This window comes from Onychostoma macrolepis, chromosome 10, assembly GCF_012432095.1.
Source record: "Onychostoma macrolepis isolate SWU-2019 chromosome 10, ASM1243209v1, whole genome shotgun sequence".
In the NCBI taxonomy this organism is placed as follows: domain Eukaryota; kingdom Metazoa; phylum Chordata; class Actinopteri; order Cypriniformes; family Cyprinidae; genus Onychostoma; species Onychostoma macrolepis.
This window is the reverse complement of record NC_081164.1, coordinates 213,536-241,163: the sequence shown is the minus strand read 5'-3', so window position 1 is coordinate 241,163 and position 27,628 is coordinate 213,536. Positions and strand designations below refer to the sequence as shown.

The window sequence follows — 27,628 nt, the reverse complement described above, 5'->3', positions numbered from 1 at the left end:
TAGCATTAACTGTGGCGAGTGGTTTTCCAAAACTATTAGCCACTCAGCATTTTCACCGGCCATAACTTTGTTGCTGGAAATTACATTTTATGATTAAAGTTCACGACTGCATACTAAAATTTACTTAAATTGATTTCCAGGTCATTTTGCCTATTTAGTATTCTTTTTACTAAACTTATTAAATGTATGCACATTTTACATTACAAAATACATACCAAGATTCAAGTCAGACATCTGACACAGAAGATCACTGACGTAACGAACATGTAACGGACGCCTCGCAGATACAGACGGGGTAAATAATGCTTTATGTTTTGTTTAAAAGATATTCAACATTAAACTTCAATGAAACCCTAAGAATTCATAACATTTTTTACAACAATGCTCTCATTATAGCGGTATGTAAATGACAGTTATTAATGTTTCTGTTTTGAGCTGCGCGCTGAAGATGACCATAGAATGAAGCATATGATAGCAGGATTATAATCGATGGATTTAACTCATTTATCTCATGTAGAATACGCTTCGTTATTTATACAACATGCCGTTAATATTACGACTTATAGGACATCTGCACAAAACGCCCCGAATGAACATGAAGTGTCTGCACGGCTCTGAATGAACTCCTTTTGTGGACGCGTTCTTCAGCAACAACGTGTAGAAACACAGCGTTTTATTATAATAGTGTTCTCATTATAATGTTGTGTATATGACAGTCCCAGTCATAGTTATTAATATTCTGCATTGTCGTCTGTCCTGCTCGCGCTGCGCTGAAGAGATGATCCTCCAATCAGAGTCGAGCTAGAGCGATGACACTTAATCTGCAAATGCTCAGAAGAGTATCTCTCTGTCTGTGGAAAAGGAGCACAATCATTTCACCTCAGCAGACATTTTTAATTGTTTAAAACACTGATTTTGTGGTATGAAAATTAATTTTTGGATGTACAGTATTTTTCTGCTGCTGTCTAATGTTTAGATGATCGCGAATTTAAACTACATACATTTTATCTCTAGGTTACTGATAGAAAATGAACATGAAAACCTATGCTAATATAGGTGTGGCTAGCTAGCTTATGAGATTTTATCATGGCTACAACATCAGGGGTACACTGTAACACTAGGTGTGTTTACACATGTACACTTTTTGTCATTCCGATTGAAAGATTCGATGAACTGTTTACATGAGACGTTATCTAATCCGATATGGTGTTTACATGTGCCTGTGCTTTCGATTTTAGGATATGCTAATAGCCTACAGTGACAACAAAACAAGTCACCAGAGGAAAAACGCCCATATTTACGTTAATATTTTTAATATCTGTTTGCACTTGCTTAGAATAAACGGTTAATATTTGAATCCTTGCGTTCATTCGAGCGCTCAGTCATATGGCCAGAACGCGATCATAGAAATCATATGCCCCTCTGTAATGCAGCTGAGATTAATTGTACTCTGATACTACAAAGTTGTACTGTACTTAAATGGAACAAATACACGATTTCTTACCAAGAGTTGCTGAACAGTGAATCAAAGGAGCATTGCTTTATCACAATCGTGTTTCAGACAACATTCATGGCGTGAGCACGTATAAATTCAAGCAGATCGGAAATTGTGAATCTGTCATCTATACAAATACAAATGACAAAGGCAACTTTTGGTCAAGTTGTTTATTTTCATTGAGCTACTTTCACTATCATCACTGTGTTGTTTCTAAGCTGAAAAGCAGAAAATTGCGCTTCATTTCAGATCTGTTTTTCACTCCGGACATGAGAGCAGATAGTCCGTCACACAGCAAGCGTTCTCCTTTCTAATGTGTTTTAACTGTATAATGGAAATTTTAACTTTATACCTCCACTATTACCCAGTCTCTACTGTAGTGTCGGTGTCCCCAAATCACAGAATGTACCGTTGCCGACATCATCACGTTCACGTTCTGACGACCCGACCTCTGGACGTGATGTAGACGCAAAGTAATCGGTTTAAAGTGTTTACATGGCAGGATTTTAATTTTGTTCGGTTTATAGAAAGGTTTATCCCACCCCTCTCAACCCGATTACAATTTCATTCGGTTTGGGCATTTTTATTCCGATTGAGGTGTTTATATGGAGCATTTTCATTCGGATTGGACTTTTAAACCGATTACAGTGCTCCATGTAAACGCACCTACTGTTAAAATTGCCCCCTAGCCACAGGGCCCAGTGTAAACTTTCTGCGTTGACATAGCTACTTTTCTGTTAGAAAATAAACATTTTAAATGTAAAACTACATTTAAAATGATTAGTGTTGCTTTTAAATCTTTTCTTAAAAATAAAATGACTCCTCTCCACATGATCTCCATTGAGTTCTTCTGTTAATATGTTTATCTTGTACCATTTCTTTCTTGACTCATCAGCTAAATAATGTATGAGTAAAATATATTTAAAAGGGTCATATGACGTTGCTAAAAAGACAACCTGATCTCACAGAATTCCGTGTAATGTTCACGGACTTAATTAACCCCGAATCTGTGGAGGTGGAATCGCCGAAAATTCCGTGCTGTGCTCACAGAAGTGATACCAATGTAAGTCAGTGACAGGCATCAGCCGTGCTCCACTCACGGATCCACTGCAACACCAGCGCTGCATCGGACCACGTGAAAAGAGTGACTCCGATGCAGTTATACTTTCACTGGAGTACCCGACCCACCCAGTTCTGAACAATAATGATGACGATAAATTATCGCGTCGGCATATTGAAAGTGTTGAACCAGTGGATCCGTGCGTGGAGCACGGCCGATGCCTGTCACTGACTTACATTGGTATCACTTCTGTGAGCACAGCACGGAATTTTCGGCGATTCCACCACCACAGATTCGGAGGTTAATTAAATCCGTGAACATTACACGGAATTCTGTGAGATCATGTTGCAAAAAGAACATTATTTGGTGTAATGCAATGTTTGTGATTTAAGGTTCAAAAAACACATTATTTTCCTCATGCTGTACATTATTGTTGCTCCGCATTTCTGAAACGTGCCGATTTTTACAAAGCTCATCGTTCTGAGAAGCGAGGCATTCCCCTTTGCACCAAATGTAATAAAATCAGAATCATTCTCGCTGAGATCTTGGTGATTCTCTAATTATGTTTTAATCACGTTTGCTGTCCGGTCGGGCAAGTAAAATTCTCTTTCACTTGCCTCTTTAAAAGTCTAGTTGTCCCAGACAAGCGTTACTGTTGAGCTGAGCTCTGTTACTGTATACAAAATACAGCCCTCCGCAGCTTGGCGGGTGTTAATGTCAAGCCCTGTAAATATCATAACTGAATATGAATTGGCTGTATAAGGTGTCTTCTTTCATTAATCTGTAGCGCTAGTTTTAGTATTTAGTGTTTTTTGTTTTTGCATTGTTTGTGTTGTTTTTTTTAATGTCTTGGTTAATCAGGCCCTTTATTAACCATAATTTAGTTTTGATTTATTTTTCTCTCTGTTAATTATTTTCATCTTAATCGTGACAGAGTGTCCAGACACACAAAATCTCCTGGTCAAGCTACTGAGATCCACGTGGCTCTTGTAAAGATGGCGTTTATTAAAGTGGAGAGTGAAGACATGAAGATTGAAGATGCTTTCAGAGTCAAACAAGAAGAATCTGAGGAAAAACCAGGTTGGTTTTCATTCTTAAAGCGGAACTCTGACATTTTTATAATTATCAAATGTTCAAATGACTAACTCGACAGAAATTAGTGATATTTTTGAGTAATGTCATATGAGTGCCCTGATGTTTTATTTTATATAGACATGTTAAGATCACAAGACCAGACAAATAGTAATGCTGCCTTCAAATGCAGCTGAGAAGATCCTACTTCAGAATTGGGCTTTCATTATCAGGGCTCCAGACAAAAAAAATCAATTAAGGAGCCATTGGCTCTTTTTTTTTTTACGAGCCACATAATGTACTTAAAAAAAATAAAAAATAAAAAAATCACTTTACTTTTAGTCAACCTGTTGTGTATGTCTCTCCTCTTCTTAGTTTCAGCATTTTCATCTTGTGAATGTTCTGGGAACTGAACTGAATGTCACTTTCAACTTATGAACTATATACAGTCAAATAATTTTTCTTTACGCAGAGTCTGAGCCAGTGTCACTGCCACTGACCATGATTGTGTCCATATCGCTTGGCCACTGGGTGTAGTTTGGCCGTCAGCGTTTGACACATGGTTCGGGATCAGACTGTTCAAGTGATGGGCCTGATCAAGGTTGACACATGGAGTGAATTGCGTACTTGAGATTTTATCCTGTTTTGAACTGAAAAGCCATGTTCACACTGAGCAGCCGAAATTGCTAGTACAAGCGTTATCTCAACTAGATGCAAAACATTCTGGAAGTCTGTGCAGTAGAGCTCTTTCCTTAGTAGGACTTCCCACAAGCTGCAATAGGATTTATCTGAAAACTGTCCTTTTACAAGGGTTTTCAGCTCCATTCTGCCTGTCCAGCACTGATGTCACATCCATTTTTCAGCAAGATGTCTTGATACCATTTCAGTTGTGTGTCAATTTCATTTTCTCCAAAAGTGTAGATGTCGCCTGGCCAAGAATCATGACAAAAGATTGAGAAGCTTCGAATGATCTCTGTCCCTTGTGTTTTTTTGTGCTGTGTGTTGTCTCTCGTTATTTCAAACCTCCTTTCAAGTTCCTTAACTGTTGTGTCTACAGTTTCATCAGTGAGGTGGTTTAGTTCTTCACTGAAACCTGAGGGATCTCAGCCTTTCAGCTGTGTGTTTTGAAAGGAAAAGCCCACGTAGTCAGATGCGGCTGCTTTCTTCTGCCTTCTGGTCTGGTTTTCTCTTTGGGCTTTGTCCTGCACATTTTCATGCTGAGAAACTGAATTTAAGTTTGTGTGACTGAGAAATTCCTCCAACTTTCCATTTCTCACTGGTTTGTCTTTCATTCCCTTGATTGTACAAACACAGGAATCGATAGCTGCTTTAGCCTGAGATAGAATAAGTAAGTTCTTCTGAAGCACAAGACTCAACTTTGAGATTTCTCCAAACAGGTCATGCAGAAAGTGACACAACGCCACAAAAGGCAACTTTTCCATTTGTTGTGAGATGTGTTTTGCTCTTCCTCTTATTTCAGTGTTTTTGCATGAGGTGTTGCATGTGGAAGTGCACAGCAGTATATTGGCCCTGGCCTGTAGTCTGATCAGATGCAAGAAAAACAGAAAGGGCTCTGTAAATGTGAGGCAGCCAGCGCTGGGTCTTCACAGCAGAAGGTGTTCGTATGGCACAGCCTAACTCCATACCAATGCTTTCAACTCGCACTTGCTTTTGGGGCTAAAATGGTATGTTTTCCATACTAGCTGTAGCAAGTCATAGACTTTTTCAATCACTGGAACAGACTTCTGAACATCCAGCATGGCTAATTCCAGTCTTTGTGGCATACAGTGAAAGGAAAGAATGTGCCGTCCTATTTCTTCTCTTAAAGGGCTACTCCACCCCAAAATTAAAATTGTCATTTTGTTTACCCCCATGTTGTTCCAAACCCGTAAAAGCTTCGTTCGTCTTCAGAACACAATTTAAGATATTTTGGATGAAAACCGGGAGTCTTGTCAGTCCCTCCAGTTTTTCGTGATTCCGCGATCGCTGAATGCAATGCAAAATAAACAAAATGTCGCATTTTTTTGTGATCCTGCATAATTCGTCATTTAACCGCAAAATAATCACAAAAAAATAAATAAAAGACCTCACATAACATAAAATTATAATCATGTAACTGAATTATTTTACATTACGTGGATTCAGATGTTGTTCACGTGATGACGTCTGTGTATGTGAGCGGTCTGTCAAGAAACAATGGCGGCAAATTTGTCTCACCTGCCTCCTCACATCAGGGCTGAGCAATACCCCGATATACTGCACGAGCAGGCGGCGTTTCCGTGTGGCAGAGTATGCAGTAGCCATACCCTCGTGTCAGGTGTGCCGTGGAAAATTATCCAAACTTCATATCTCTATTATAATTCGTTATTATTATTTTAAATCAGAGGGTTTTAAAAATGTTTAACCAATGATAAGCATTAAAAAGAGCTTGTCAGTAAAACCTCGTAATGCATCTCTCAGCGAAACCTTGTAACTTCACCGGCCTCAGATTGACGCGCCGCGCGCAGCCTGGAGACAGATCTCCGCTTTTTCGCAATGAAAGGGTGAATAAATAATTGATGTTGGAATAGTACAGCGTTTTCTTTACTCAAACACTATGTCTGTAAAGGCTAATGTTTTTGTGTGCTTGAAGAGCGGAGAAGTAGGTTATTTGCCGTCTATCCAATATACTTTTGTACGTTTTAAATATCCTGTGCATATAAGCGCTTAATTTGAGATTTTTACCAAGTGTATTAAACAACAAGAAAAACTAAGCGTCCATATAGCTACAATAAACGTTATATAACCTGTAAAAGTTGATGAAAGCATATGTTGCGATGCACTTGCTGCCTCAGATAACAGCTACAGCCGTTCTAATGACACTCCATCTCCGTCATTCGCTGGTCAAAAACACTGTTAACTCCATTTGAACTTGAATTTATATAATGTTAAGTGCACACTGATCAGTAAAGTCTGATACAGGCTTTCCTGTAGCTCAAATAGTAGAGCATGGCGCTAGCAACGCAAAGATCATGGGTTCGATTCCCAGGGAAAGCAAGAGCTGATAAAAAATGTAAAAACTGTAACTTGAATGCAATGTAAGTCGCTTTGGATAAAAGCGTCTGCTAAATGCATAAATGTAAAAGGATACAATACCAACGCTGACTACGCAGTGTTGTTTAATTATTGAATTTTTTCCCCTTCTATTTTTTATATATCAATATATAATATATATATATATCAATAAATCAGAATTTATTAAGAGACCAAAATACCAAATGTATGAATTGGATTTACAAGCAGTATGTACAGCTACAATACTTCTTTGTTAATGTTTACATAGGTAAGGTGGAAAAAGGGTCCTAAGGTTGTTTTAAAAGTTCAAATGTTCCAGAACTGAAGAGACCAAAATAAACCAGCTTTATGCATTTTGTTTGTTATTTGTGAATATTGTGCATCTAACATAATACATAATCTGCACGTTTAATAAACTCCAGCTGGTTCAAAATCGCATGCGATTAATCGTGCAGCCCTATTGGGGACACTTAATTTCCAGTGATATCGTCGACATGATCGCACAAATACTATTAGAACTGAACTGAGCTGGATGATGACGTCACTGAATTCAGTAATGAAATACCTTTAACTGAAAATTGAGTGTTTACTCTTGTCCTTCTGCACTACTGACACTGTTTTCCTATTTGATACTGTAAAGATGCTTTGACACAATCTGTATTGTTAAAAGCACTATATAAATAAAGGTGACTTCACTTGAGTTAATTTGGTAAATGTGATATCATAATTTAAAAGAAAAAAAAAATCGCAAATTTGTCACAAATTTATGGAAATTACCACCACAAAATCAGTCATTATGATCGCAAAAATCACACAAAAAAATCGTGAAATCCTGGAGGGACTGACTTGTGACTGTCCCATTTACTGCCTAACAATTAACATTGTCAAGGCCCAGAAAAGTATGAAAGACATTGTCAGAATAGTCCATCTGCCATCAGGGGTTCAACCGTAACGTTATGAAGCTACGAAAACACTTTTTCAACAATTCGTCTCAGCGTACGCTGTTCTGTCAGCCGCACCACACGTGCGATCATATAGGCTGTTAAATTTCATTTTTAACTCCCTCCATTCCTGTTCGTCCTGCTGCTCGCATGCACGAGGGACTGCACGTGTTAACGGTGTAGTCTGTGCAGCGTTCTTCGCGATTACATGATCACGTGCATTTTTATGCTTGTGACTGTCACCGTGTTTTCTCACAGTCTCTTTTTTTTGAGATGGTTAGTTCCTGTAATACACTCTGTTTTCCCTGCTATTTCTGGCACAGCTGCTGGAGCCTGCCTTTTTGTTAGCAGGTGTGTCATCCGCGCTGCTGCTTGATCGAGATGAGGATTGCTTGGAAAAAGTCAGATATTTTTCGCTTTTTTCTGGCGTGGAAAGGTGACTCTCGCTTTACCCGTTCATATTTTGGCGCTCTCACTCAGTGAAGCTTTCGTGTCATTGTTCAGCTGATACCCTGAAAGATGGTTTACAGAAGAACCTGAGACCACTAGTGCTAAATTACATAAAATTATGATAAATTCAAAGATGTAGGATTTGCTGCAGTGGACACTATATATAATGTACAAAATACTGAAAATGCACTCTGATCCATTACAGCTTTCAAAAAACATTTGGATGGGCAGTGGGAGAGTCATCTATGTGTGCTTATTTATGGAAAGAAATGCAGTGAAAGGTGTTTTTATCATTTTCACCGTTTTGTGTTGCACATGGAAGCTAATGATATTCAGAACCTCATAAACTTCAGAGTATCAAAAACACTTAATAAACTAATAATTTATTTCTTAATTTATGCCAGGAGTTATGTAAATGAAAAACGAAGTCGAGATGTCTGTAGTGTCCACGGGTATGTTGCTTGTGAACCCGCAGTACCACGGCAAAAGCCGAAGAAGCAGCGGCTCGTCGGAGAAGCATAGCCGTGACGGCGGTAAATAAATCAAGAGCCAGGTGGTCACCCTTGTGCAGAGTAGTAAAATAATAATTAGCCTACTAATTTGAATCAGTAAATTTGAACTAAAACAATACATTATAAAAATGGAAAGCAGCATTTTTTTTCGATCAGATCAACCGGTAAACTCCTGGAAAGTCTAAGGATCCAGTAAGCGAATGCATTCCAACAGTAAGTTCAAAACAGCGCTAATGCAGAGAAAACACGGCCGTTTCATCAGAGATGGCGGAGATAATAGCCTAGTACTCGCGTACGGATGTCAGTGTAGAAAAGAAAAAAAAAATCTGCAAGCTGTTTGGCTTAAAAGCAGGAGTGTTTTATACTGGGCGCTGGCTGAAGGTGTTTTAGATTACGCAGCAGTCGGTGGTTTAGTTGGTACATCTGGATCAGTCAGGTCAAGGGAGCTCGTTTAGTGGTCGTTTGGCGTCCCCCTGTGTTCCTGTTTGGTATCGCAGATTGACTTCTACAATCTTTTTATTAAGTGTTCTAATGTAGAAATGTTCATTTTCTATGAAGCTGCTTCACAACAGTGTATCATGAAAAGTGCTATACAAATAAATGTGAAATTGAATTGCATTTTCATGAGACCGGGCTCATTTGATTTTTAAAATGTCATATGTCACATGTTCTTAGCAGCTCACAATTATTTGTTGTACCATAAATGTAACAAATGTTTTTAAAAGTTAATGTAATGACATGTGTTTGATACTTGTCTTTATTATTTACTTTGACAACCGGCCCTTTGATGGCAGCCATAATGTTGAAGTGGCCCTCAGTGAAAATGAGTTTGACACCCCCGTCCTAAGCCCTTGATCACTTGGGATAACCATGGAGTTGATTTACTATTTACATTTCTCTAACCCTGTTGTAAAAACAAAAATGCACTGTGTGATCAAATTTAGGGGAGATAATTATGTATTTTTGAATGTCAAAAATCTCTCCCCCCCCCCTCCAACACACACACACACACACACAAGTCCCTTAATGGCAGGGTAGGTGATTTGGTTCAAAAACATTTTTGGTTATGCTGGTTGAAAGTCTCTTCACAGCCCAATAGCTATTACTAAGTTAAGTGGTCTACATTTATTTATGTCGTCTGTGGAAGGCGTAGGACCATAAAATGCTCGTCCAATCAAAATGTTCAGTCAGAACGTTACGATAGGCTGTCCTGCCTGCCTGTCAAATATGTATTTGCATACCTCTGCGCACCCTGTTTGCACAGACATAATACGTCATCAGTACGTTCCAGCAAGAATGAAAGGCTCAATTATTGTAATATGCGCTTTACTGTAATGTTCTCTCAGCAGTGAATGAGACGTGAGGCAATCAGCGTTGCATTCAACCCTCCACCAACGGCGTCTCTCATCGTGTCGCAGGGTAGTCTCTGGTCTGCCCGAGCGTGTTCATGTGTTTTGGAGGAGGCGTGGCTTTGCAGAGTGATTATGCAGGGAGGGTGGGTATCTTGCTTTCAAAGCTAGCTTGCAATTGCTAGCCTTTCCGAAATCGCCTACCCTACCTTTAAGAGGGAATTCCCACCATTTTCAAAAATTTAAGTCAGGCCCTGAGTGAATGTCTGTAAAAGTCCTGATTGGGGCATCACTATTAATAGTTCTACATGATAAAAAAAGAAGGCTTCAAATAGATTGGTGTTGGTGACTCATTGAAGATACTGCTTCCTGTGATTGGCTCCAAAAATCCTGATTGGAGCACCCTTAGTAGCACTCTCAGTAGAATCTCACGAAAGTGTGCGTTGCAGACCAACTCACCTGCCACAAATCTCTTGGCTAGAAATGCCCCTGAAGAGTGCCGTAGACGTAGCCATAGCCCTAGTACAGTGCTTCTCAAACCTTTTACTGTGGTGTACCCCCGGGGCATTTAACATTCTCCTGAGTACCCCAACTTAGACCGCAGTCATATCTTTTCCATTAAGGGACAATATTTGCACCCTTAAATTGATTTACAGGTGCATTTTTTTTTTTTTTTACCTTTAGGGAGGCAAAGTTTTTCTAGCCTTATTATTAATTGTATATCATGTTTAATGTCATATTCTTAACATGCCATTAAGTGTATTATTAATATAATAAATAAAGCACTAAATCATGCCAAAATGAAGTGAAACTAGAATCGCCAGTAGGTGGCGGCAAGTCACTGTCTTAATGAGCGAAGCATCACGTCATTCATTCATTCATTCATTCATTCGTGCAGTAACGAAGCAAATGGCTGTAGTTATGAATGGGCTATTAATCACAGACTCTTCGAATCGTTCAAAGCTGCAGATTCCTTCACTAACGAAACACCGCTGTTTGGAGACGCACACCAGTTCTGTCACGGATTTTGTTGGAAATATTATTTCGTTTTAAAATATAACAAACAATAATTGACAATATTGTGTTTAAAATGTAGGCTACATTTAAAATGTAAATTTTTCACTAAATATTACCTTTTTTGTTGAACTGTTATATAAAATAAATGTCACAGTTGCAATCGTTTGAATATTCAGGGAAAATTGCATTCTTGGTCGTATTTTAAAGATGAAAAACAATAACTCGCACAGGGGTATGTTTCTGTATCGAAAAGTTTCTTAAATTGATCTCTATAGTCCTTGTCAATATTTGTTCTTCATGTTATAAGAGCTACAAATCTACTTTGAAGATACAATGAACAGGAGCGTGATTTGCTAAAGCAGCATACTCTGTGGGCATCCTATAATACGCACGCTGCTTGTGCGGATGCAGTCAGTTCTGACCACAAAAGATGAGGTAATTTGATGTCATTTGACCGTTTACGGCACTCCGATTATCCTGTTTTATATTAGAAGCGGCATTTTGCTTGTCAGAAATACAGTAATATTGTAAATCTCTTAAGATTCACATTAGCTTGTTACAATTAAACTCCATACGAGTAAATCAATTATCAGAAGCATCACTCAAGCTTTACTCACACGTGTTAGCTTAGCAATCTAACAGCAATACACGTGAGCACACTAAACGCACAAATAACTCTGTTTAACACACAGGCTGATTATCTGCGTCTCAAAATACTCACTTTCATGTATAAATCTTCGTTTGCAAAAAGTGTTCAAAAAACATTCAATAAACATCTTTTAACTTTTTTCCGATCACTAATCAGTTAAAACACATCAATTTAACATTTGTTAACACAGAAACTCACCAGAGCTCGTAGAAATAACTTCTCAATCGACATTAATATGAATTCCTTTTGAAACCCACAAACATACTGCAACAATTTATATGAAAAGTTTACAGATTTAAACATCAGAAAGTACTTTTGTGTAGTTATAATATTTCAACTGCAACGCTTTATCACCTCGTGCGTACCATATCACACTACTGCAGAGCAATGGAGATATGTCGATACAGGAAACAATGTGGCAGATGATATCACTAGAGGGAAGAGACTGGCCGAGTTTTCTCCCACTAGTCAGTGGTTTCGAGGACCTCCTTTTCTGATATTTCCTCCTCATCAATGGCCTAAGTATCCAAGTAGTGTTCCTGATGACATGACAATAGATTTGAGGAAACCTTTGTTTTGTGGCCAGACACAAGTTTTTAAAATTCCTTCCAAATTAGACCTTTCCCAAGGCAAGGCAAGGCAAGGCAAGGCAAGTTTATTTATATAGCACATTTCATACACAATGGTAATTCAAAGTGCTTTACATAAAAGGAAGTGAAATAGTCATTAAAAATAATAATAAGGAATAATAATCACAACAATAAAAACAAAGTGATTTAAAAATTTATTTAAAAATAATTTAAAACATTTAAGAATAGAAAATTATTATACATAGTGCAATCAGTTCGGACGTAGCACAGTGCTCATTCAACAAATGCACAGCTAAACAGATGAGTTTTGAGTCTGGATTTAAAAGTGGCTAATGTTTTAGCACATCTGATCTCTTCTGGAAGCTGGTTCCAACTGCAGGCGGCATAATAGCTAAAAGCAGACTCCCCTTGTTTTGTGTAAACCCTTGTTATTTCTAACTGACTCGATCCTAATGATCTGAGTGGTCTGTTAGGTTTATATTTAGTGAGCATATCTCCAATGTATTTAGGTCCTAGGCCATTTAGAGATTTATAAACGAGTAAAAGTACTTTAAAATCAATCCTAAATGTAACTGGAAGCCAGTGTAAGGACCTGAGGACTGGTGTGATATGCTCAGATTTTCTGGTTCTAGTCAGAATCCTGGCAGCAGCGTTCTGGATGAGCTGCAGCTGTCTAATGAATTAGTCTAATGAGCTGCAGCTGTCCAGTCTCTCTAGAAGTATGTTATGATCAACCGTATCAAACGCAGCACTAAGATCTAGTAGTACCAGAACTGATATTTTGACAGAATCAGAATTGAAGCGAATATCATTTATTATCTTAATGAGTGCTGTCTCTGTGCTGTGATACGCTCGGAAACCAGATTGAAAATTGTCCAGGTATCCATTTGAGTTTAAGTAGTTGTTCAGCTGATTAAAAACTACCTTTTCAATAATCTTACCTATGAAAGGAAGATTTGATATTGGTCTATAGTTGTTCAACATTGTGTTATCAAGATTGCGCTTTTTCAGAAGGGGCTTAACAACTGCAGTTTTCAGGGAGTTTGGAAAAGTCCCAGAAAGAAGTGAGGCGTTCACCACTTCTAAGAGATCTGCTTCTAAACAGTTAAGCACACTTTTGAAAAAGATGTGGGAAGTGTGTCAAGATAGCAGATTGATGATTTAACCCTCTGGGGTCTGAGGTCATTTTGGGGCCCTTGAGATGTTTTGACATGCCCTGATATTTGTGCTTATTTCAGCTACTTAAAACATACTATTGACCAACATGTAATTTTTTTTGTATTCAGCACAAACTGTGCTACAATAATATGTGACCAAGATGGATGTACATGTTTGCATTTTTTAGAAAAAAAATATTATGCGTGGTTTGTAAGTTTTGGGGGGAAAAATGTAGCTGAAATAAGGCCATAAAACCCACACTAAATAGTCCTGAACAAGACTTTTGAGTAATCAGTCTTGTAGGCTAGAATATTTACTTCAAAATTATGTGAAAATCATTCTGCTTACTCATTCACAGAAAACAATATATTGATTTAAAATTTTCAAGACATGTTTTGTGATCGAGGGTCTATATGCGAGGGAGTGGCAATGGTCATGAATATTAAGTGAGTCTCACCTGAGAGACAAAGGGCCCTCCCCTAATGGCCCCTAACGGCCCATCAGTGTGACTGTGAGGCAGGTAAGAGAGAATGTGAGGAGATTGAAAAAAAGGGTTTTTTAAATTATTTGTATTTTATTCAACACATACATAATGAAGGTCAAAGACACATTATTGTGCACACTGATCTAACCACAGAGATGTGAACAGACTTTGAGTCATTCCTGCAGCAGATTCTGTTCAACAAGTGAAACAAGTAAATCATACCTGATATTTACGTGTGTTATTTAAGTGTTTCTACTTCTTTCCATGGATTCAAGAAGAAAAAAAAACAATCAGTAGAAAAGGAGCTTGTTTTGACATAGAATATCAGTGTAGTTGAACATCTGATGTTGGTGCAGCGCTCTCAGAGGAAAACAGTTTGAAGAGACATCAGGATACATCTGGTGCTGGTATCTGATTCAATAAAATACAAACAAAAAAAACATTTGTGAGCATGTTAATATCAGGAACATCTGTATATATATCATAAATATCATATATATCACTATCATAAAAAAGAGAAAGAAATCTTATATCTGAGAAACTAATTATTATTGTTTAGCACGTTATTCAAATCTATTTCTGAACAGAGTAGGCTATTAATAATAAACATGTACTAAACATACTTAGACTCGTAGCATTCATCATGTTACAGTGTACACTCATATTACTTTTATTGGTTTATATAGAGCATGAAAACATCATCGCGCTGTAAGAAATTTAATTACAATGAACTGCCTATCATATTCAAAATGTTTTACACGATTTCAAACATTGTAGTCAGGAATTATAGTTTGGGAAAAACCCAACTATGATTTTGTAGTCATACAGTCTAGTATGTATGATTTTATAGTAGCCTATGATATGATTATGTAGCCACAGACTCAAGCATGCTTTGTACAATAAAAGGATGTACTTTGTACTATAAAAAATGATATTTTATATCTGAGAAACTAATTATTATTGTTTAGCACGCTATTAAAATCTATTTGTGAACAGAGTATTAATAATAAACATGGTCTAAACATTCTTAGAGGCGTAGCATTCATCATGTTGTCGTTTGGGGGAAAACCCAGCTAAATGTTAGTAAATCTGTTCAAGTTTATGTCACAATAACACTGTAACTAATGTAAAAAAGAAACATTACTTACTCATCTCCTCTGCTGGATGAAATCGTGTTCTTCTTTCGAGGGAAATCCTGCCTTTACTCAGCGCATCTTCTTCCAGAAACAAACAGTAGCCGCGATGAAGGACCTCCTCTTTGTTTGTGTTGTTGGGCGTTTGCACGCGCGCACTTACCACGTGGCTATTTACATATGAACAGCGCGAGTCGCATTAGAGATAATGAGTCAAACGGGACAGACTGAACATCGTGTTGGTTTTATACGGATTACTTCATCACAGAATGTTTGTTTTCGATAAGACTTGCTTCATTTCTAAGTAAACACTTCAAGCTTTCTATAGATATATTTCTCATGTCTCTGTGTGAAGTATTTGCTGAGTTACAGTTCATTTTAGTGACGCGTTTCTAAAAACAGTTCGCGGAGACGGAGAAGACAGAGAGCGCACCCTGTTTGTTTTCTTTATTCTTCAGAAGCACAAAGTTTAGTTGTTATTATGAGTGTATACAAATAAAAGTAGACCCCTTACAGATTCGAATGGTGTATTGCTCTTATCTGTACGATCAAAAACGACAGAGTAATTCAAGCTCATTTCGGCCTTATCAGGAAAATCTGCCTCAAAACGCATATATGCGTTTGTCGACCCCAGGGGGTTAAGGTGCTGTACTATTTCTTTCAAAATTTTGCTATCAATTGCTTCAAAAACAGACACAGTCACTTCTTTTTGAAATTGCGGTCGAATCTGTGTGACCTCTGCAAAAGTAGATATGCCAATCTCCTTTCTGATATTATTGATCTTCTCAGAAAAGAAGGAAGCAAACTCATTGCATTTACTGTCGGAGAGCATTTCACTGGGAATCTGACTTGGGGGGGTTTGTCGGTCTCTCCACAGTAGCAAAAAGAGTGCGAGAGTTGTTTAAGTTACTGTTTATAAGGTTTGAGAAGAAGGTCTGTCTAGCTGTGGCTAGTTCCACATTGAAAGCATGAAGGCTGTCTTTATAGATGCTATAGTGAATTTCAAGTTTTGTCTTCCGCCACATCCGCTCAGCTTTTCTGCATTGTCTTTTCATACTCTGAACTGCTGTTGATCTTCTCCATGGTGATTTTTGTCTGCCATTCTTCTTGCAGACCCTTGTCGGAGCAATATCATCAATAACATTCTTAACTTTTGAGTTAAAAGAATCCAGGAGAAGATCAACAGAGTCTGCAGAAATGCTTGGTGTTGAAGAGATAGCCTTCATAAATAGCACACTAGTGTTCTCATTAATGCATCTCTTTCTGACAGAGACAGATCTAGATTCAGTGGTAACAGAGATCAACATATCAAAGAAAATACAGAAGTGATCAGATAGTGCTACATCCTTAATAACAATGGATGAAATGTTTAGACCTCTACTGATGAGTAAATCTAGAGTGTGTCCACGATTGTGTGTGGGTCCATGCACATGCTGGATCAGATCAAAAGTGTTTAAAACAGTTATAATTTCTTTTGCAGTTTTGATTTCTGCATTATCTATGTGAATATTAAAATCCCCTGCAATAGTAAAACAGTCAAACTCTGAGGAAATCATTGATAACAGTTCTGTGAACTCTTTAACAAAGGCTGGAGAGTATTTTGGAGGCCTGTAAATAATGATAAACAGAATGCGTGGAGCACCTTTCAGCACAATACCTAGATATTCAAAGGACAAATACTGACCAAATGACACTTGCATTGATAAACATCTTTAAATAGAGCAGCTACACCTCCACCTCTCCTAACAGTCCTGCAGACACTTGTAAAGTTAAAGTTAGGAGGGGCTGTTTCATTGAGGACTGTTGCACTGCAGCTGTCTTCAAGCCATGTTTCATTTAGAAACATAAAATCCAGGTTGTTTGTGGTTATAAAATCATTGATCAGAAATGATTTATTTTTTAGTGAGCGAATGTTTAAAAATGCTAACTTGATGGAATTACATGTTGTCTCTACAGCAATCTTAGATTGGTGCATTACAGGCCACAGATTAGATGGGTCAGTCGTACGGCTTGAGAAGGCCTTAGACTTTCTATCACGTGATAAAACAGCAATATAGAAGGCTACAGGCACACTGGGTTCCCGCTTGTTCTGTGAGCATTTGTGAGTGTTGCTGCTAATATAGCGGGGACCCGACACATATCACTGAGAGCTGTTATCAGTTGTTTTTGGTTCACCTACAGCCGATGGAGGAGGGTTTGGGCCCTGTCGTTGTGGCAGCGGTCGGAGAGCTCTCACAGGAGGAGGAGGGAGATCTGGGCCAGCTGTCTTTGGTGGTTGTGGGGCCCGCCGTTTTTTAGTTGATATCTGGGGGCTTGCAGCAAACGAGTGGAAGAGTTTGGTCCCAGCATACACCAGTTCCTCCATTTTCTGTGAGAAGCTTAGAAGTGGAGATTCTGGAGAGAGGGATAGTGTGTCTGGCGAGCGGGGCTCTGGCTCTGGTGTTTCCGGTGGCTGTGATATGTTGTCCTGGCTTCCCTGGCTGTTTTCCAGATAGTTGTCCTTGGGTGCTGAGTCTTGGAGCTGATGTAGTACGTCACAGTCTGTTTGTGATGAGCTGTGTGGGCAGGGCTCAGCCGGGATAGTCTCTGTGAGGAGAGCTTGTTTTGGCTGCGTGGTGTTATCAGTGTCCTTGTGGGATGTCAACCACAAGATGACTCTGAGGCTGACATGAAGTCCTGTGGTCACTCATACTCTGTCCAGGTGAGGCCGAGTGGATTGGCACACACCACTGAAGGATGACTGAGGGAGAAATAGATATTGTCCTTTAGCACTCTCGCACCAAGTTTGTTTGGGTGGAAGCCGTCCAGTTTAAACAGTTGTCTGTGGCCCCAGAAAATATTGAAGTTGTCGATGAAGTTGACTCCTTTTGTACTGCAGGTTCTTTGTAGCCATGTATTCAGCCCAAGCAGCCGTGAAAACAAGTTAGTTCCCCTTGCTGGGAGTGGTCCACTGATGAACGACTGAACTTCAAGTCTTTGAAGTGTTTCAAAGAGTTCACTGAAATCCTTCTTAAGCAGTTCTGACTGCTCTTTCCGAATATCGTTCTTCCCCACATGGATGATGATTCGATTTGCAGTCTTGTGCTTCAGAGACGGTTGCTTGAGGAAAGCAGCATGTAGTTGTAGTCCTGCTACTGATGTTTCTGATAATAGAGTCGCCCACTATCAGAGTCCTGGGCCTCGCTTCGGTTAGTAGCGATGTTAGCTGCTGGCTGATTCGATCCATGTTTTGTCACATTTGGGGATTCCTCACCCACATTCATTAATGCCTCAAATCGGTTCTCAAGATGTATAGGGGGTTGTAGAATGCCAGTGTTTACAAGTCTTGTCATAGCCGTATCTGGGGTAGAGGATGCTACCGCAGCAATACGAGATACTCGTGACAATCTGATGTCTCGAGTGCTTTTGGGTCTCGCTCCCTGTTTGTGCCATCGATTAGTCTGTCGATCAGCTTGTTCCTCTACACTTTGTATAAACTGTTGAGATTCACTAGATTCACAGGACTCACCGGCTGTATGCTGAGGGCGTCCGTGATGACAACCTGCTGTGTGTTCCACCTGTTTTGGAGGTCCAGCAAGTAACTTTGTTTCAAGAACCACAATCCTTTGTAGAAGTCTGTGGCAGTTCATGGAGCAGGTAGATTCCACAAGGGGCATTTTCTTTCCCGTCTGTTTGAATGTAGACAGCTGTGTTTTCCCGTCTCCGGAATGTAAACTGCTGGCAGTGGGAGGCAAAGAGTCTTCTTTTTCTAAAAACTGTGTTGTTTGAGCACTGTGCTGATATGCTGAAGTTAAAAACTTAGAGAAATCTGAGAAAAGTACATAAATAGCGTAAGCGCAGAGCAATAAGCAGGAGCGTCCGAACAGTAGCGAAGCCGGAAGCGAAAAAATTCAATACTTGGTCAGAGTTGGTGGCATATACTATTGAGAACTTCTCTCCTGATTCAACACCAGAGAATAGACTTAGTCAGAATCAAGCAGAACTATTACTCCTTCGTTATGCACAAGAGGAGGATTTTCTTGAGGAGTATGAGTTACTCAAACTGGGTCGGAATGTCTGTACACAGAGTCGACTTGTTGAATTCGCACCAGAGTATGACCCTGTAGCAGATCTAATAAGAGTGGGCGGTCGTCTTCGTTATAGTGAGGACTTGGAATATGACACAATCCATCCAATTGTTTCGGACCCTAAGGGCCCAATTACTAAGCTTTTGATTGCAGATTTTGATTCAACTTTGTGTCATCCAGGGCCACAAAGAGTTTTTGCCCAATTACGAAGGAAGTACTGGGTCCTACATGGACGGCAAGCGTTAAAGTCAGTTCAACGATTATGTCGTGGATGTCGGAGATGGAAACAAGGCCGTAACCATGTCTTGAACATTGGGGGGGGACCAATTTTGTATGTATATATACATATATAATTGGGGGGGTTGCGATAGAGGCAATTTACATTAAGTGAAAATAGCATTATTTTTTAGTGATATGCTATTTACACAGTGCAAAATAGCTTTAGATTCTATTTATTCTATGTTAAAATAGCAGGATATTCTGCTAATTACTTATTGCAAATAGTGGCAATTATCTGCACCTCAGCATTGTAAAACATTATAAAACAGTATGCAATAACTTATTGAGTGTAATTTTTTAAATTTTATTTCAAATTATTAAATGGATTGGGACAAAATCCCTCCCTACACCTACCCTAACCCTACCCGATACTTTATTTACAACTTTTTAATCATTTCCTTCATTTTTATTAAAAAATAAATGCTTTTCTGATGTGATTTGAAATTCGAAAAGGGAGAAAAAAGTTCGCCAAAAGACAGATTCGAACCCAGGTCGATCGTGTCAAAAGGAGTGTGACATAGGCTTTACCATCTGTGCCACTGCATCTGACGACTGATTATCGTCTTTTGCAAATTTGACTATCAAGTCAAGTCAAGTTACCTTTATTTATATAGCGCTTTTACAATACAGATTGTGTCAAAGCACTTAACAGTATCAAATTGGAGGATAGAGTATCAGTAATGTATAATGATAAGATTAAACACTCAATTTTCAATTTTCAGTTAAAGGCATTTCATTATTGAATTCAGAGATGTCATTGTCTAGCTCAGTTTAGTTTAAATAGTATCTGTGCAATCAAATCGGCGATAATCGCTAGAAATTAAGTGTCCCCAAACTGAGCAAGCCAGAGGCGACAGCGGCAAGGAACCAAAACTCCCTCTGTGACAGAATGGAGAAATTTTGTTGCAATTTCTAACAATCCCAATAATAAGTTTGTGGGTGGAGTTACTGCAAATAGTCTCTGCCAACAACCGGACTATTTGCACTTAAATAGACACTCCGATTTTTAAAAAAAGTTAAACAGTTGCCCACAGAAAAAAAACAGGGGGTGCTGCAGCACCCTCACTTCCCGCGCCTCTGATTATTACTCACACAGAAACTTGTCAACACTACCCCCGCGACTTTTATTGTAAGAAAATAGTTTCATACTGAATCGCTGCATTATATTTCTCAGCAACGACGTGTTTTTGAATTATGACTAAATTCACAGTTTCATCATTTGTAGGGACAGACAAACAGATGCAGATAATTAACACGCACACACACACCCCTCCCCCTCTCTCGCTTAAAATGGGCATATTTGAGAAAAAAAAGTCGAGCAGTTTGCTTCACTGAATATAACTGTGTCTGTCATTTCTATCGTAAAACAGTTGACATTAAATGATTTGCAGCTTCCATCTTACCTCGCTCTTTCAATGTTTTCAATCTTCGCGACGCGCTCAGCATCTGTGAACACTAAACCCCGCCTACTTTGATTTGATTGGCCAGTTCAATTATTTTGACATTGACGAGCGCTGTTAACCCGCTGAGGCAGAGCAGATTGCAAATGTTACTTTTAAAGCTTTTTTGTCATCTTAACAAGAGCGCTGCGTAATGGAGGACAGCAGATCAGTACAAGAATTTCAAATATTGGGGGGGACTTGTCTATGGTGGTTACGGCCCTGGATGGAAAGGTTCCCCTTCAGCTCCTAGGATGGCTGACCTTCCTCCCTCTAGATTACACCTCTGTAAGCCTCCATTTTGGTCAACAGGAATGGACTGCTTTGGCCCTTTCAATGTTAGTGTAGGTCGAAGACATGAGAAACGGTGGGGTCTTCTTTTCAAATGTCAAACGACACGATGTGTTCATCTTGAGCTTCTCTCCAGCTTGGATACCAATCATTTCCTCTTAGCTCTACGACGTTTTATAGCTCGTAGAGGTCAGCCTTATGAACTCATTTCAGATCAAGGAACTAATTTCCGAGGAGGAGAGAGAGAGCTCAGAGAGTCCTTTGATCAACTTAGCCCTGCCCTTCAGGAATTACTTTCCAAGCAGCAGATTCGATTCAACTTTAATCCTCCCTGTTCTCCGCATTTTGGAGGTTGTTGGGAGAGAGAAGTCAGATCCATTAAGGCAGCCTTGCGAATAACATTGGGTACATAAGTGCTTTCAGAGGAAGTTCTATATACGGTTCTGGTCGAAGTGGAAGAGATGTTGAACTCGAAACCTCTGGGATATGTGTCATCTAACATCTCTGATTCTGATCCCATGACTCCTAATATACTGTTAATGGGGGCGGCGAGATGCTTCCCTTCCTCAAGTATTGTATGCTAATTCGGAACTTCTTTCACGTAGGAAATGGAGGCAATGGCTGATAGCTTTTGGTCAAGTTTTATTAAAGATTATCTTCCATCTCTTCAAGGTCGTCAGAAGTGGAGACAGGATGGTAATTTGATTTTATGTGACTCTGTAGTTATGGTAGTTGACCCTCACCTTCCACAGGGACTTTGGCCAATAGGAACTGTCACAAAGATCATGCCAAGTCCAGATGGCAGAATAAGGGTTGTGGAAGTCCTCATTGAAGGAAAATACTATATGCGTCCAGTTAGTTGTCTGGTGGTGCTTGATCAGTTTTCAGATGATTGAATTGATTCACAGAATTCTCTAGGGGACAAATATGTTCCCATATTTGGGGGCGGCTGTTGAGAATTCAAATGAGGACATATGACATGGTTATCCATGGGCGGAGCTAAGTCTCCTCAGGTGCATTTAATGTTTCTGTAGAGTTGATGTGTTCCTGATTTAAAACCATACAACTCTATAGTTGGTTCCAATGCTGCAACCAGAAAATAAAGATCATGGATTGATTACTGGCTTATGTGTTTTAATGGACACGCCATCCTGGTAGCATACTTCCTGAATCAACACACATGCAAAACTTTACACGTGCTGCTGTGATGTCTGTTAATAGAGACATTAGTACAATTGGTATCAGTGATACTGGCCTTCAGTCATTTAAAAAAAAAAAAAAAAGATGCCATTTAAACAAATATTAAAAATATACTGTCTTTGTTGTTTGTACATTAATTTGAAGATTGAATAAGAAATTATTGTAATACAAAAGTGTATTTAAAAACTTTAAAGGGATAGTTCACCCAAAAATGAAAATTAGCCTAAGTTTTACTCACCCTCAGGGCATCCTGGGCATGTCTGACTTTCCTCTTTCAGACGAACACATTCGGAGTTATATTCCACATTGTCCTGTCTGCTCCAATCTGTATAATTGCAGTGAATGGTGCCCCTGTTTCTGAATCCGAAAAAAAGTATCCATCCATCATAAAATTACTCCACACGGCTCTGAGGTGTTAATAAAGGCCTTCTGAAGCGAAACGATGCGTTAGTTTAAGAAAAATGTAGATTCTTAAAACTTTATAAACTGTAATGTGCAGCTTCCGGTCTCTCAAGCAGGCGCGTTCACTACGAGGCGGTCGATCGTATGACATAGGTGTAACGTAAGATCCGGAAAGAAGACTAGTCTCGCGAGAGTAAGCTCCGGGGAGAAGCATGAATTTCTCGAGAACCAAGTTGTGTGTACAGCACAGAAAAACAAAGTGAACAGGAAAACCATGTGAACAAGTAAACTGTATCTGTTTTGATTAAAATGGTGCGTTCGTGTCGATAACCGGGATGTTTAAATAAGTTTGTGACAGGTGTTTTGTTTTGCTTTCTCCCCTGTGCATCCGCGTTCGTCACTCTCTCCCCGGATCTTATGTTCGCCTTTCGTTACGCCTACGTCATACGCTCGACTAGTGATGGGAGAAACAAAGCTTTTCAAAGCTTCAAATCAACTGAACCAATTGCTTCGCAAAATTATTCATTGTTTCGAAAGCGCTCAAAACACCACACGCTGGTGACGCCTGCTGGTCAAAAGTGTGTAAATGCAACAAAAACTCAGGCTAAAACATACAGAAAAACAACTTTTAAAGCCCATTACAAATGTTTTATTGAAAGTATACTACGTTAAATGCAATAAAAATAATAAAATACCATTAATTTTTGAGATGGTTTTTAAAATATTTTATATTAATTTGCTGGCTTGCTTTGTTTGTTTTATGGACAGCTTCTATATAGAGGCCAGTAAGAGACTATTACCTACTTGTCATTCTTTTAATTACACGTGTCTCGTTAAAAATGTCTACCAATTGATGAAACTGATCTGAGATAAGGTAAAAACTATAGACACTGGTTCAATGTTTCACCGCTGGGGGGCAATCTCAATGAACTCGCATGATTCACAAGTTTACAGAGATCGCCCCCCAACGGCAAACCATTGAAATTTTCGAAATGTTTTGAAAGTTATGATGTAACGAAGCCTCGTTTGCTGAAATCACGTGACTTGTCCAATTTGATACGCGCTCCGAACCACTGATTCGAAACAAAAGATTCCTAAAAGTTTCGAAGCTTCATGAAGCAGTGTTTCTAAAGCGGCCATCACTACGCTCAACGCCTCGTCGTGAACGCGCCTGCTTGAGAGACCGGAAGCTGCACATTACAGTTTATAAAGTTTTAAGAATCTACATTTTTCTTAAACTAACGCATCGTTTCGCTTCAGAAGGCCTTTATTAACACCCCGGAGCCGTGTGGAGTAGTTTTATGATGGATGGATACTTTTTTTGTGGGGATTCAGAAACAGGGGAACCATTCACTGCAATTATGCAGATTGGAGCAGACAGGACAATGTGGAATATAACGGTTCATCTGAAAGAGGAATGTCAGACACGCCTAGTATGCCCTGAGGGTGAGTAAATCTTTGGCTAATTTAAATTTTTGGGTGAACTATCCCTTTAATGTTTGGTGGGATTTGATTAATTTCAGAAAAAATTAGCAAATTATTATTTTTTTAATTGATTGAGAGCACTAATACATTCAGTGTATGTATGTATGTGGGTTTGGAAAACATTTTAAGGTTGCAAAAAGGTTTTGAGATTACAGATAGCACCTAACTTAGTGCATCTAGTTTATATGATGTTTGTTTTTAATGCTTAAAATATTTAAAATTTTCTGATGTCTGTTATTTTATTTGTTGTTCTCACCTTAGATCTGAAGGCGCTGAAAGAGGAGAGTGAAATACTGATTGAAATGGAAGAGGAAGATCAGTGTGAGACATATCATGATTTCAAAACTGGAGAAAAATCTGTTAAATGCCCACAGACTAAAAAAACTTCCTCAAGAAAAAGAATTCAAAAGACAGGAACTAGAAGTTATTTAATCTGCCAACAGTGTGGAAGAAGTTTCACTGAAAAGGGAAGCCTTCAAGTGCACATGAGAATTCACAATGGAGAGACCCCTTTTACCTGCAAACTGTGTGGGAAGAGCTTCTCACAAGAAGGAAATCGTAAGACTCACATGAAAATTCACACTGGAGAGAAGCCTTTCACATGCCCTCAGTGTGGAAAGAGCTTTAGACATAAAGTATCCCTTAAAAACCACAGGAGGGTTCACACTGGAGAGACCCCTTTCACCTGCAAACTGTGTGGGAAGAGCTTTTCACTAGAAGGAAATCTTAAGACTCATGTGAAAATTCACACGGGAGAGAAGCCTTTCATATGCCCTCAGTGTGGAAAGTGTTTCAGACATAAAGTAACCTTTAATGCCCATATGAGAAGTCACACTGGAGAGAGCCCTTTCACCTGCAAACTGTGTGGGAAGAGCTTCTCACTAAAAGGTGGTCTTAAATATCACATGAGAATTCACACTGAAGAGAAGCCTTTCACCTGTGATCAGTGTGGGAAGAGCTTTAGACATAAAGCATCCCTTAAAAACCACAGGAGAGTTCACACTGGAGAGACCCCTTTCACCTGCAAAGTGTGTAGGAAGAGCTTCTCACAAGAAGGAAATCTTAAGACTCACATGAAAATTCACACTGGAGAGAAGCCTTTCACATGCCCTAAATGTGGAAAGAGTTTCAGACATAAAGTAACCTTTAAAAACCACATATGTATTCACTCAGGAAAGAACTGTTGAATGTTAAATGAAGTTCACAGACAGGAATCACCTTAAAGCGGATATAACACACAGTTTCTGCCAATCTCATGTTAATTTTAAGTACCTGTAGAGTAGTAATGCATCCTTCGTATTTCCAAAGTGTCTTCAGTTTTATTAGATTTACAGAAGACAGATATAGCTTTACGCTTCTCTCTTAAAACAGTCAGGTTCCTGGAGACGTGCCGTGGGCGGAGCTAAAGAGTCACAAGCACATGAAGCTTCTGCATAGCGATTGTCCGTAAGCTGACACACTTGACATAAAACAGGAACAAAATTTTTTACTTAAATTTTATTTAGGGATGTACGATATATCGGCAGCCATATCGGTACCGATAATGATAATATTAAAAACAACATTTATCGGCATAAATGTTGTTTTTAATATTATCATTATCGGTCCGATAACAAAATTAGGTTGATATCTTAAAGCCAATAAATTATGGATTATTTCCGCAGTTTGAGCCACTTCATGTGCTTGCTGCTGGCTACTAAAGTTTTGATTGATGCTTTCTGTGACGTTGCATGAAGCAAAAGCGCAGTTAGAAGCTTTATTGCTAGAGAGAAGACAAGATGTCTGCGGTGTGGAAGTTTTTCATCATGAAAAAAGAAGACCTCAGACCTGCAATTTGCAACAGCTGCAAAAATGAGGTAATGCGAGGGGCAGTAGAGCAAAAAACTTCAATACAACTAATCTAATAAGCCATCTAAAGTTTCACCATCCTGAAATTATAAAGATTATCAGACGAAAGTCATTGCCAAACAAACAGTGTCACCCACTACCAAAGAGCCGGTGCAACAAACACTTGACAATACAATAAAATTTGACAAGGACCATGCCAAAGCAAAAGCCATCACATGCAAAGTTATTGAAATGATTGCAATTGATGACCAACCGTTCAGCATTGTTGAGGATTTGGGATTTCGTCATCTTATCGATTTATTGAACTGCACTACTCCCTCCCTAGCCAGTGGCACTTTGCTGACATTTCGTTCCCCGCTCTATACAATGAAGTGGCAACTCATGCTTTTGGGCAAAAATGTGACTGATATAAGTTTTACTACTGACATACGGAGCTCCGACTTAAGTCCAGTGAGTATGTTGAGCCTTACTGCTCAGTGGATTGAAGAAAACTTTGAGATGAGGAGAGTAATGCTTCAAGCACAAGAATGCCCAGGCTCTCACACGCTGCTATAGCGTGGGCACTCGAGAGCATGTTAGCTCAGTGGAACATAACAAAAAATATGGTACGTTGTGCTGCAAGATAATTGCCGAAATATGGTTAAAGCCACAATCTTAGCTGAATGGCTCATACCCTCCAGTTAGCCATGCACGAAGGAGTCCTGAGCCAGCGCAGCATTTTCAACTGTATGGCGATAGGGAGAAAGATAGTCGGGCACTTCAAACATTCTCACCTTGCCATGTCCCGACTTGGAGAGATACAGACACAGCTAGGACTGTCAAAAAAGATTCTACAACAAGACACTCAGACACGTTGGAACAGTATGTTTTATATGATGTCAAGTTTGTTAGTGCGAGCACTTGTTGCATATGGGGCAGAATATGAGCTTCCCACCTTTTTTTTTTTTTCAGCACATACTAGTGGGGCCTTATTGAAAATGCAGTAACACTGCTTGCGCCTTTTGAAGAACTGACGAGACAAATAAGTTCACACATAGCGACTGCTTCAGACGTGATTGCCTTTGTTGAGGCTCTGAAACGTTTACTGAACAAAAGTCTTAGTACAGATAGCAGGTTGAAGATAACAAAAGCTACTCTGCTGCAGATTGTGAAGCACTGGTTTAACGGCATATACACCAAGCCTTTGTACTTCTTGGCAACGATCTTTGTAACCAAGGTGCTGCTGAACCAACTGAACAAGATGACAGCACCTGAAAACAGCATGGAGAAAGAGAGAAATAGGGCTGTGACGGTCGCTGTGACAACCGCATCACCGCTGTGGTTGGTTGTAGAGGCTGACATTTTTTCGGGAATCCCATGGGTCACGGGAATCCCGCGGGATGGGAAACAAAATCGCTACGAATCACGTGATTGGGACGGGACAGGAAAAAATGTCATAGGGAGTGGGCAGGACTGGGAATAGTAATGTTACCCAACTTTATACATAAATATACCTTTTATATAAATAAACTATAAACTGTATATTTTAATTCTGAACTCAATTCTAGTTGCCTTGTCTCGCTCTCCTCCTGTTTGCTTTGGTGTGGCTGGTTAAGTGAATGATGCAGTCCGTGACGGACAGATCGTTAACGGCTGGTCTATGTGGTAATACACA

The 27,628-nt window shown here is 39.2% G+C and overlaps 1 protein-coding gene across 1 annotated transcript; it reads left to right on the top strand.

Moving 5' to 3' along the window:
- The first annotated feature begins 258 nt into the window (after positions 1–258).
- On the top strand, positions 259–27,495 carry LOC131547798 (gastrula zinc finger protein XlCGF8.2DB-like). Its single transcript, XM_058788474.1, has 3 exons — positions 259–295; positions 3,490–3,635; positions 24,388–27,495. The coding sequence occupies exons 2-3, from the start codon at positions 3,551–3,553 to the stop codon at positions 25,311–25,313; spliced, it is 1,011 nt and encodes a 336-aa protein (XP_058644457.1). The 5' UTR covers positions 259–295; positions 3,490–3,550; the 3' UTR covers positions 25,314–27,495.
- The last annotated feature ends 133 nt before the right edge of the window (positions 27,496–27,628 follow it).

Excerpts from the sequence above, each read along its gene's own strand:
- LOC131547798 (XM_058788474.1), top strand. The coding sequence starts at position 3,551 with ATGGCGTTTATTAAAGTGGAGAGTGAAGACATGAAGATTGAAGATGCT. Across the intron at positions 3,636-24,387 it reads AGAATCTGAGGAAAAACCAG|ATCTGAAGGCGCTGAAAGAG; the intron begins GTTGGTTTTCAT and ends TTCTCACCTTAG.